This window comes from Neoarius graeffei, chromosome 25 (assembly GCF_027579695.1).
Source record: "Neoarius graeffei isolate fNeoGra1 chromosome 25, fNeoGra1.pri, whole genome shotgun sequence".
Classification (NCBI taxonomy): Eukaryota; Metazoa; Chordata; class Actinopteri; order Siluriformes; family Ariidae; genus Neoarius; species Neoarius graeffei.
Window position 1 is genome coordinate 9,880,693 of NC_083593.1, and position 12,708 is coordinate 9,893,400.

General features: G+C 40.9%; 1 protein-coding gene and 1 non-coding gene across 2 annotated transcripts in view; one reads left to right on the top strand and one right to left on the bottom strand.

The window, feature by feature from the left end:
- Window positions 1-12,708, top strand: part of cntnap3 (contactin associated protein family member 3) — a 332,581-nt gene that overhangs the window by 280,283 nt on the left and 39,590 nt on the right. Inside the window, exons 20-21 of the mRNA XM_060909607.1 lie at window positions 3,741-3,965; window positions 10,678-10,811. Of these exons, the coding sequence (XP_060765590.1) occupies window positions 3,741-3,965; window positions 10,678-10,811 (359 nt within the window). The remainder of the gene's footprint in view (window positions 1-3,740; window positions 3,966-10,677; window positions 10,812-12,708) is intronic.
- On the bottom strand, window positions 10,155-10,340 carry LOC132873892 (U2 spliceosomal RNA). The gene has a single exon (XR_009651608.1). It is a non-coding gene; the product is annotated as a U2 spliceosomal RNA (small nuclear RNA).

Sequence of the window (12,708 nt, forward strand, 5' to 3'; positions counted from 1 at the left end):
CACTATTTGTTGGCGCAGAATTAGGGGGATTGGTGATCCTCTTCCCATCTTTACTTCTGAGAGCCGCTGCCACTCCAAGATGCTCTTTTTATACCCAGTCATGTTAATGACCTATTGCCAATTGACCTAATGAGTTGCAATTTGGTCCTCCAGCTGTTCCTTTTTTTGTACCTTTAACTTTTCCAGCCTCTTATTGCCCCTGTCCTAACTTTTTTGAGATGTGTTGCTGTCATGAAATTTCAAATGAGCCAATATTTGGCATGAAATTTCAAAATGTCTCACTTTCGACATTTGATATGTTGTCTATGTCCTATTGTGAATACAATATCAGTTTTTGAGATTTGTAAATTATTGCATTCCGTTTTTATTTACAATTTGTACTTTGTCCCAACTTTTTTGGAATTGGGGTTGTAACTAATAGCACTATATCCGTGTTCTAGCCGTGACTTAGAACCCAGTAGCAGACCGTATGCACAGAGAATTCTTCTCTTTACTGTACATGTCTTCCCTCTAGACATTTCACTAGTTTTTATTTCAGTTTTTAGTTTCTGCTCCCTCGTGGACAGAAGTACAGATACCCTTGCAACTGCTAGCACACAACGCCTTCAGGTGTTTACTGAGACTCGGATGCATAAGTATAAGCATACTTGGCAACCCCCTGAGAATGAAAAGCAGTAGATCAGCTTGTGCAATGCAGTCACACTCTTCTGGGGGGATCTGTGGGTATGAAATTTAGAAATTTGACCGAGAAATCGGATCAACGTACTTCACAAAATGTATGCTTTGATGCTGGATGAGCCAGTGACCAAGTCGCCTTGAACTTGTTGTCGTAGTGAATGTTTTTTTCTTCTTCTGAGTTTTCATTGTTCGTGATCACCGGAGTGTGTTTGGTTTTTACAAATTTCTGGCACAATTTGTTGTAATATGTGAGTTCATTGCCAGTTGGCTAGAACTATAACGAGAACCAATGAAATGGCATGATGGAGCGATACAGTTTAGATTCAACATCATTATCACGCCGTTCCACTGGGTCTCGGCTTCACTTAATATGACTATTTGACATTGTATACTTGTAGCCCCTGTGCTGAAAAGAGATCAGAAGAGCAAATCCAACAGTGTCTGCTGATTTATTTTGTAATGCAGTATTTTTATCCCCCGCTGGCCGAAAGGCCCGAAGGGGGATTACAGTGGTATGCAAAAGTTTGGGCACCCCTGGTCAAAATTGCTGTTACTGTGAACAGTTAAGCAAGTTGAAGATGAAATGATCTCCAAAAGGCATAAAGTTAAAGATGACTCATTCCCTTTATATTTTAAGCAAAAAAAAATTTTTTTTTTCATCTTTTACATTTTCAAAATGACAAAAAAGGAAAAGGGCCCGAAGCAAAAGTTTGGGCACCCTGCATGGTTAGTACCTAGTAACACCCCCTTTGGCAAGTATCACAGCTTGAAAACACTTTTTGTAGCCGCTAATAATCTTTCAGTTCTTAACTGGGGGATTTTCACACATTCGTCCTTGCAAAAGGCTTCCAGTTCTACAAGTTTCTTGGGCTGTCTTGCATGCACTGCTCTTTTGAGATCTATCCACAGATTTTCAATGATGTTTAGGTCAGGGGACTGTGAGGGCCCGGGCAAAACCTTCAGCTTGGGCCTCTTGAGGTACTCCATTGTAGATTTTGAGGTGTGTTTTGGATCATCATCTTATTGTAGGACCCGTCCTCTTTTTAACTTCAACTTTTTTACAGATGGTGTGATGCTTGCTTCCAGAATTTGCTGGTATTTATTCGAATCCATGCTTCCCTTGACCAGTGAAATGTGCCCTGTGCCACTGGCTGCAACACAACCCCAAAGCATGATCGATCCACACCCATGCTTCAGAGTTGGAGAGGTGGTCTTTTCCTGGAATTTGGCACCCTTTTTTCTCCAAACAGACAGTGCATGCACATTGTGGCCAAAAAGTTCTATTTTGATTTCATCAGTCCACAGGACTTGTTTCCAAAATGCATCAGGCTTATTTAGATGTTCATTTGCAAACTTCAGACGCTGAATTTTGTGGCTAGGACGCAGGAAAGGTTTTTTTTCTGATGACTCTATCATGAAGGTCATATTTGTTCAGGTGTCGCTGCATAGTAGAACAGTGCACCACCACTCCAGGGTCTGCTCAATCTTTCTGAAGGTCTTTTGCAGTCAAACAGGGGTTTTTATTTGCCTTTCTAGCAATCCAACGAGCAGTTCTTTCAGAAAGTTTTCTTCATCTTCCAGACCTCACCTTGATCTCCACTGTTTCTGTTAACTGCCATTTCTTAATAACATTACGATCTGAGGAAACAGCTACCTGAAAACACTTTGCTACGTTCTTGTAGCCTTCTCCTGCTTTGTGAGCATCAACTATTTTATTATTCAGAATGTGAGGGAGTTGCTTAGAGGAGCCCATGGCTGTTGATTTTATGGACAAGTTTGAGGAGTCAGAGAATTTATACAGCTATGAAATCTGCATCATCTGACCTTTCCTAACGAAGAATTTGAACAAGCCACAGCTCAATAAGCTAATTAAGGTCTGGAACCTTGGTAAAAGTTACCTGAGAACTCAAATGTATTGGGCTGCCCAAACTTTCGCATGGTGTTCCTTTTCTTTTTTCACTCTCCAATTGTACAAAACAAAAATAATACACAAATCTTGCAGAAAACGCTGTAAAGAAATGTGCCGTCTTTACCGTTATGCCTTTTGGTGATCAGTTCATCTTCTGCTCACTTAACTATTCACAGTAACAGACATTTTCAGTAAGAGTGCCCAAACTTTTGCATGCCACTGTATGCCATGGCGATGTCCGGCTGTCCATCCGTCTGTTCCAGGAAGGGTACTCACCTTCTGAAATCAACTCACAATTTTTGGAGGAATTTCACGAAACTTGGCAGGATTCTTTGTTATATGTCGGTAGTACACATATTGTAATTTTGTTAAATTCAATCACATTTTACCAGAGTTACAGCCCTTGATTAACAAAATTATACTTTGACAATTTCATGAGTGTGTTTTCCTTCTGAAATCAACTCCTCTCACAATTGTTGGAGGAATTTCACGAAACCTGGTAAAAGGCATTGTTGTATGTCTGTAGCACGCATATTGCTATTTTGTAAAATTGGTAGGCAGTAGTCACCTGTCAAAATCGGTAGAACCTGTAGGGTTGGCAAGTCTGGTATAAACCAGGCTTTACGTTGAAGTTAGTTAGTCACTCCGACACAGGCTAACATCCTACTCTAATCTTAACTAATTTACTAGAAAACGATAAGATAATGTTAGCTAGCCTGTTAGCTGCACTAATGTTAGCTAACCTGCTAGTCTAATGTTAGCTAGCTTGCTAGTATTCTCAGCTTTGGCTTTTAATTGAATGATATAATACAGTAGTTTAACCTAATATTAGCTGATATTTTTAGCAAGCCTTGCTAGCTATGAAGTTCACATAGCTGCCTGAAAGGTAATAAAGGTAACGTTAGCTCAGCTATTCCTGGCTAATGTTGCTAAATGTATTTCTAATTTCTAAAACCATTATTTTTAGCAGCTTGCCGAGCCGAAAGTATTGTTAATGCTGATCTAACATCAGCTTGACCTGAGGAGATCTGTCATCCTTATGTGCTTTAAGGCATTTTAGCCAAATCTGGTACCCCTCAGACACTGAAGTTTCTGTCCACTTATTACTCTTTAACTTTCTTTGGTGTAACTATTTCCTGCTTTTGTTTTCCAGAGGTTTCTGCGTATTTCCGACCCGGTACCTCGGTGACATACACATTCAAGGAGCCGTATGAGCTGAACAAAAATGGCAGCGCGATGTCCTCCTCCATCTACTCAGACCTGACGCTGAAAGGAGAAAACATATCGCTGAGTTTTCGCACCATCCAAGCGCCAGTCATTCTCTTTTACGCCAGCTCATACTACAGAGAATTCCTCGCTATCTTCCTCAGCAAGAACGGTGTGAGACCTTGCTAATCTTCCCCATCTCATCTCTCGCCATGTTGCTTAAGCCTGTACATTTGGATTAGGGCGAAATCTCCTAAGACTCAATGGCTAATAGTTTTATTGTCAAGCTATTGATAGATAATAGATTTTAGCGCTCGAATCGAATATCACCACAAGCTGCCACTGCTGTGTAATAGAAAATGCCAGAGGTTTTCCCAGGCCACTAATCACCTAGACCAGGGGTTTTCAAAGTGTGGGAGAGTCAGCCCCCCCTCAGAGAGCAAATAAACAACAGTGACCCCCTTACAATTTTTGTTGTTGCTATACTTAATGTTCCATTCGTATTTAAAAAAAAATGGTTGTTGTACACATTTTTATTTTTTTCTTTTACACATTTTAAACATCTGTGCTTTTTAAAACATCTTTTTTTTTTTACACATTTTAAACATTTCATAGCATCGTTAGCTAGAACTTCTTGGCAGACAACACACTGTGGCAGTGGAGCATCTTCAGATCCAGTCCATGAAAATCCAAACTTTAAATAATCGTGGTCATACTTCCTTCTTTTTTCAGTCCCCCCAGGATTCCGCAGGCCTTTTTTGTGATTGTTGCGGGCTAAAATGTCTGATGTTGCGGGGGTTTTCCAAAAAATTACGATGAAAGTTGCGGTGTTTTTTAGGTTTTTGTTGCAATTACATTGCAGGAGGAAGTGAAAGTTGCGAGAAATTGTTGCGATTTTCTCTTTTTGTGATTAAAATTGAGTGATATGTTAAATATTAAGTTATTACTGAAAAACTATTGATTAAAAAAACAAAGACACTGAGAAATGGTCCTATAAACATCTTTACCAATATAAAAGATTACCAGGACTACAAAAATGCAGAAAAATAGGCTTTACTTATCCAAATGCACCTGTTGGTTCAAAAGTTAAAGTGCATAGAACCTCACAGCACAACATGAAGTTACCTTAAAATATAATATAAATGCCTCAGCTTTCATGTAAGAAAAAAAACTATTAATACTAGTACTGTGTGCAGGCAGTCTCTCCTGAAGACTAAATTAAACAATAATTATAAACTAATAAAATAAATGGCTCAGGCTTCATAGAAAAAAAAAACAATTGGAACAGAATCTCACAGTATGATGCTGAAGCTGCCTAAACAATGAAAAATAAAATACCATTTTGGCAAAAATGTTGGCATCCATTAATTTCTTGTATTAAGTAAAAAAAAAATAAAGTGCACACAGTCCTTCACTGTAAACATAACACACTTTCAGTAACAGAATTTAAGCCTACATAAACACTGACTCGCACATGCAGTGTTGCCAGATACTGCTGACGTTTTCCAGTCCAAAATATGTTCAAACCCGCCAAAATGCACTTGAAACCGCCCAATCTGGCAACACTGCGCGCATGTTGCTTCTCTTGAACGTATACACGGAAGTAAGGCGGAAGGTAGTTTGTCGACGTCACCTCAAGACGATGCCAACGATTGGTCAAATTTGCGGGAAGGTTGCGGTGATTGGATAGAATTGCAACACCGCCCTGAATTCGCGGGGATTGGTTGAATTTGCGTTGACGTTGCAAATCGCAACATCGCGAAATCCTGGAGGGTCTGTTTTTTTGCTTGGCCCAGACTCTGTCTCCTCACTCACTGTAGCTTTAGATACTAAAAATCGATCCATTTTGTCTCTGGCAAAGGCTAGCTGAAGTTCGCTAAATGTCCGCAATAGTAACTTATTCTGGTTTATTTTTCCTCACGTTGCGCCCCCCTGAAGAACTCTGGCGCCCCCTAGGGGAGGCGCGCCCCACACTTTGAAAAGCCTTGCTCTAGACACATACAGTATCCCTTAGCACGACCGTACGTACTCCTGTTGTGACATGTTTAAGCTTTTCCTTCTTTAACCTGACTAAACGGATCCTAGAATAAAATAAAGTACAGGTCTGCTATTCAAGTACCATAAAAGTTTGTCATCTGTTTACTCAAGCAAGTTTGTCACTTTTGTAGGAAGATATTCCTCCTGGCACTAAGTATCAAACTATTAAATAAGCACATCTTATTGGTCCTGTAAATTTATCTACCACAGAGTCCTAGGAGAAGAAGAAGTTATCTAATTCCAGACTTTCAATATCCTACATGTCTCTGAGGATTTTCTGAGCAGTATCTCTAAATTCTGAGTCATGGCCAATGAGGAGGAAGAAGGAATGAATTTTACATTTCAAACACATGAGGAGACGTGCCTGTTAATCATAGGCTAGTGACAGAGAAGCCTCTTTAGTGCTCGTCATTAAGGCAGTCGACTTTTGGGATAGTTAGCTTGGCCGTCTAAGTGAGATCATTCAGCGATGAGGGTTTTTGAAGATCCTTATAAAGTATTTCCCTCAAACTCTCAACTGAATGTCATTTCCTTTAATTAGTGACATTTCCGGTAAAGATCTGCACAGGATAGAAGTTATGCCATAGTTTTTCCTAAGTGAGGGTGACATTAACTTTATTCCTCTGGTCAAAAAGGTAGCAGAACAGTTCTCCTCACAGTAATGAAAGGACTCATGCTTGTCACGAATCCTCGTCAGTGTCACTATTTTTGTCTGTCAAATTTGCTTCCAGAATTTGTTGATGTTTGTTCAATTCCATCTACCTGTTCAATGTTTCCTGTGCTACACAACCCAGAAGCATAAAAGATCCACCCCATGTTTAACAGTTGGCAAGGTTTCCTTTCCATCAAATGCTACTCCAAACTTACTACCTTTGGTGATTGTCACCAAAGAGTTTGGAGAGTTTACAAAGAGCTTATCTCCATAGATATTATGTAGATTGCATGAGTCAAGTGTTCACTTTTGTGATAAGGGTTCCTGCTGATGACTGTTCCATGCAAATCATGTTTGTACAAGCAACACTATGCACCACCACTTTTGTCTCAAAAATCAACAAAACACAGTATGAAATATGGTTGCCCAAGGATTTGCATACAATGGCACTATAGTGATATGCTCCAAGACAAGCAGAACATGCAAATATGCAGGACGGGGATGCTCAACAGTTAAGGCTGTGGATTACTGAGCAGAAGGTTGATTATTCAAGCCCCAGCTTTGCCAAGCTGCCACTGTTAGGCCCTTGAGCCAGGTCCTTAACCCTCTCTGCTCCAGGGGTAGCTGTTTCATGGCTCAAACCCCAACTTCCTAACAAGTTGGGATCTCATCTCATCTCATTATCTCTAGCCGCTTTATCCTGTTCTACAGGGTCGCAGGCAAGCTGGAGCCTATCCCAGCTGACTATGGGCGAAAGGCGGGGTACACCCTGGACAAGTCGCCAGGTCATCACAGGGCTGACACATAGACACAGACAACCATTCACACTCACATTCACACCTACGGTCAATTTAGAGTCACCAGTTAACCTAACCTGCATGTCTTTGGACTGTGGGGGAAACCGGAGCACCCGGAGGAAACCCACGCGGACACGAGGAGAACATGCAAACTCCACACAGAAAGGCCCTCGCCGGCCACGGGGCTCGAACCCGGACCTTCTTGCTGTGAGGCGACAGCGCTAACCACTACACCACCGTGCCGCCCACAAGTTGGGATATGTTACGAAAAGAAATTCACTGTGCTGTAATGTACTGTACATGTGACAAATAAGGTATTGGCCTTAATTCTCGAACATGAGAAATTATGACATGATATTTTCAAACCTTCCCCTAGTGTGGTAGTACTTAAGACCGGTCTTTTTGAAAGTCTTGGTCTTGTCTTGGAATCAACCATATTTTTACTAGGTCTTGTCTCAGTCTCAGACACAGAGTACTCGGGGTTTAATTTCAAAACCAGACAAGACCACAACTGTGGGGATTTCATTAAGTTGCCTGATTTATTTGTTAACATTGTTAGTGTGATTAAATGTTAAATTTCCTGCTTCAAATGCAACCAATAAAGTGACTCATTGCTAATTTGAAAATTTTCTTCCTGTTAATGGCTGTCACCCCCCTCCCCAACCCCCTTCACACCCACTGGTCTGGTCCTGGTCTTGACTAAGACCCCGTCCACACGTAGCCGGGTATCTGCTAAATCGAAGATATTTTTCTACGTTTTGGCCTGTCATCCACATGAAAACACATCAAAAACGAATATTTAAAAAAACTCCGGGCAAAGTGAAGATTTTTGAAAACTTCGTGTATGCCTTTTCGTGTAGACAGAGATAACCGGAGTTTTGCGTTTTAGAACGTCACAATCTGCGCCAAAAAAAATGACAACAAATCTGCCCTGACGTCAAACGTGCGACCTTTGTTTACTGCAGAAGCCAGATTAAGCATGGACAAAGAGTAATGGATCGGAGTAGTGCCTTGAAAGCGTTAATTATTGTGCAGGTGCTATTTACATGTTTAATTTTAGAAGCCCAACTACTGATAAGATTCCCAATCAACGTTTTCTTGCGTCTTTTGAAGTTTATACTCCAAAATTGTGTTTAGAAGCAATTCTGTCTCCGAGTCTGTCCAGACGAACGAGCTTGGCGTCATGTTTTATGTTTAGGCGGAAGTGACGCCAACAGAGGGCTATTCTGATGTGATTAGGGGGTAGGATTTGGGGAAATAATGCCATCTACAGGTTTGGAATGCTTATGAATGTGATTGAAAACGCAGATGTTCGGTTATGTGTGGAAGGGATTTTTTTCAAAGACGAGGAGGTGTGGATAAAACATTTTTATAAACGGAGGGGGGGGGGAATGTTCGGTTTTAAAAATACCCGGCTACGTGTGTACATGGCCTAAGTCTTGCCCTGCCTTGGTCTTGGTCTTGACTTGATCTCAACCCCTCAAAAAGTCTTGATCTTGTCTTGGTCTTGATACACTTTGGTCTTGGCCATGACTTGGTCTCAGTTTTGGTGGTGATGACTACAACACTACCTTCCCCATCCTCTAGCACTGTCTGCTCTTGCTTATAAGACCTTTTTGTAATCATGGTCTTCTAGTTACATTTATATTTTTAACATTGCATCCATTCATCTTGGTCGTATGACTCTCTAGTTTAGGTTTTATCCTTTTTTAATCTTGTTCTTGACTGGTAAACTTAGTCTTATACTCTTTTAATAAAGTTAACTGATCTGGGGTGGGTGTCCCAAAAGCATCTTAATGCTAAGAGCATCTTAACTAGGAGGGAGAGAGAGAGAGAGAGAGCATTCACTGTCCTGCTCACTCTATCATTTAACGACGATCTTTGTGCTGCGATGCTTTTAGGAAACTCAAGCCTGATCATCTCAGGGAATTCGTGTTAGGAGGGTCAGTCGACAGTTTATCAGATCCCTGACAGCTATAGATGTCTCTGCATGTTACCATCCATCCATTATCTGTAACCACTTATCCTGTGCAGGGTTGTGGGCAAACTGGAGCCTATCCGAGCTGATTATGGCCAAGAAGCGAGGTACATCCTGGACGAGTCGGCAGATCATCGCAGGGCTGACACATAGAGACAAACAACCATTCACACTCACATTCACACCTACGGTCAATTTAGAGCCACCAATTAACCTAACCTGCATGTCTTTGGACTATGGGGGGGGATTCCGGAGCACCCGGAAGAAACCCACGTGGACACGGGGAGAACATGCAAACTCCGCACATAAAGGCCCTTGTTGGCCGCTGGGCTTGAACCCGGAACCTTCTTGCTGTGAGGCGACTGTGCTAACCACTACATCTGCATGTTACTCCGCATGTAAAGTGATGTGTGTTCTCTAGAGTGTCAAGTCATCCAACAGATATGAGCGAGTTCAGTGGAGACTATTTCTTTTGACAGTAACCCCCAAAGGGTCTCTGCTCTCTATTTCTTCTCAAAACAGACAGAATTTTTATGTCTTAAAGAAAGCAGTACTCTTGACTAATCCAGTGTTATCATTTTTGAGGAAAGAAGAAACCTTTATTTGTCACATGCACACTTCAAGCACAGTGAAATTCATCCTCTGCATTTAACCCATCTGAAGCAGTGAACACACACTCAGAGCAGTGGGCAGCCACACTAGAGCGCCCAGGGAGCAGTCAGGGGTCAGGTACCTTGCTCAAGGGCACCTCAGCCCAAGGCCGCCTCACGTCAACCTTGTCTTTGGATTATGGGGGAAACCGGAGCACCCGGAGGAAACCCATACAGAAAGGCCCTCGCCGGCCGCGAACCTGGAACCTTCTTGCTGTGAGGCGACCGTGCTAACCACTACACCACCATGCCGCCCAAAAAACTGGAGGTACTGCAATACCAGGTTGATGTATGGAGTAGAAAGAGCAAGCCCTAATTCCAGCTCCCTGTTCTAAAAATCTGTTTAATATAACGTCCTCATTCAGAGACCATATCAGATATTAAACTGATAAGAACAGATACTACACTTATAGCCAAAAGGCCGAGAAGCGAATCTACACTGCAAGTTGATAATTTTACTCTCTGGATTTCTCAAGTACATTCGTTTTACAATTTACCTCGACTTGGACACTAATTCCTCAAACGTATGAAAATGAACTTTTCTTTTAGTGTGTGTTTTGACAGTGGATTAAATACTAATCTTCTTAGCAGACAGCTTTATAGTGCCATTAATGTGAGTTAGTGTTGTTGCATATTGATGTTTCCATCCTGCTGTAATCAGGTAGATTATTGATTATAGATTATTCATTGTGACTGTTCATGACAAAAGGGCTGCAGTGGCAGCATCTCACGTGTAACATGTGTAACGAGATGTTCTGTGCTTTTTAAAGGTCAACTGGAGCTGAAGTACAAACTGCAGAATAACAGAGATGCTGAGGTGTTCCGATCGAGCGTTAAGAACCTGGCCAATGGACAGCTGCACCGAGTGGCTATCAGGAGAATCCTGGAGAGCATCAGTATTCAGGTCAGACTAGAAGAAGAAGCTTTTTATTGATTGTAGTGGTTATTCTTCTCAGGAGAGCAAGTTTAGCTAGCAGGATCTGGTAGCTAGCTGGCATGATTTGCTAGCTCACGTTATTTAACTAATCAGCTTGATCTTTGATACAGGTACTGTAATCCTGTAGTAAACATAACAAACACCTTCGAACCATGTATGCACGATAATTCCAAAATGACAAACGTTTTAGATTAACACGTGTACTAAGTACAGTATTATTCAGTTATTCAGTTCTACCCGGTAATTATGCAGCTTTATACAACAGCGCTGTTGAGTTCTCGAATCTGATTGGTCAGAAGGTGTTGATTCATTTTCTACCAAGTCGTCTCTGATCATCGTTTCAGCTACGAGACAAATCACATATTTATATTAATGAACTCGTTCTAATACATGATGGTTTCTAGAGTAACAACTAATTCATTGCGACTTGTATAACAGATGCTCCACATAAACGGATTTCAAAATGCGACGGGGAAGTTTTCTTCAACGAGATGTTTATGTAACATTTTGGGAAGGAGTCTCCAGTGTCAGTGATTTTGTGGTACTGTGAGGGAATAAGCAGTGAGGGAATGACTGTTTAGAGCTGCTATTATAAACAGTAAGTAATAACAGGAACTAATTTATTTCATGGACATTCCATAACATTAAATAAGATAAGATAAACTTTATTCATCCTTCGGTGGGAAAATTTACAAGCGTACATTTACAAAGTATAAATGGAGAAAAAGTGTCACTTTTTAATTAAAAATCAGGGCTTTCCCCAGAAAAAAATATCCGAGCGGTGCTACTGATGCAGGGCCCTGGAGGGCCCCGAAGGCTGCTAGGGGGGATCCGGGGACATGCTCCCCTGGAAAATTTTGAAATTGAAGACTTCAAATGGTGCATTTTGGTGGCATCTAGGGCTGATTTAGGAACAATTCAAAATGATTAAATTTGCTGTTTTTTACCTTGACAAATATGCAAGGGGCAACATTTAAAGGTCAAAATTAGATTTTAAATGAAAAGACTGGAAACAGTCAATCCAGAGAAATATTTAATTTTATTGCACAACAAAAAAATGCAGAATATTTAAATAATATTGGCTGGCGTTGAGTGATAGATATATTCCATTCAGCTAGCATGATATTGAATGAGTCGATGACAAGTAGCTGAATGGAATATGATAGACCTCGAAAAAAGCCAGCCAATATTATTATTATTATTATTATTATACAGACACACACTCTTTATATCAGCATTCTCGAAGGCCAATGCAAGCTTACCTGTGACTCTGTGCTGTTAGCACGGCAGTCCAGTTACCTTCCAGCCGGTGTAGCGTTAGCGAAGGCCAGTGCTAGCGCAGTCAAACCGAATATTATTTTCCCTGTGTAATTTACTTTGTTACTTTTAAAATCAACATCAACAGCTAAACACAACAGAGCTACCTGGCAGCCAAAATTCTCTCAAAATCTTCCGTTTTTAACAAAGCAAACCTGGCGGCCATGTTTGTTTACAAATTGTCACTGTCGCTTGCTAGCGCGGAAGTTTTATGTCTCCGATGTGTGACGTCATGTTGTCTTGACAACCATGCAATATCGTAAACCATATTGAACACTCATTCTCCATTGGGTAGAGTGACGTAATACATGTAGGATAAGCGATATGCTAACAATATTGCATGCTATCAAACCAAATGTACGAAACCTGCTAGAAGGGAATAGAACACGTTTTTATTCATCGAAAAAGTGCCCTGTATGTATGACCCCGATTCCAAAAAAGTTGGGACAAAGTACAAATTGTAAATAAAAACGGAATGCAATGATGTGGAAGTTTCAAAATTCCATATTTTATTCAGAATAGAACATAGATGACATATCAAATGTTT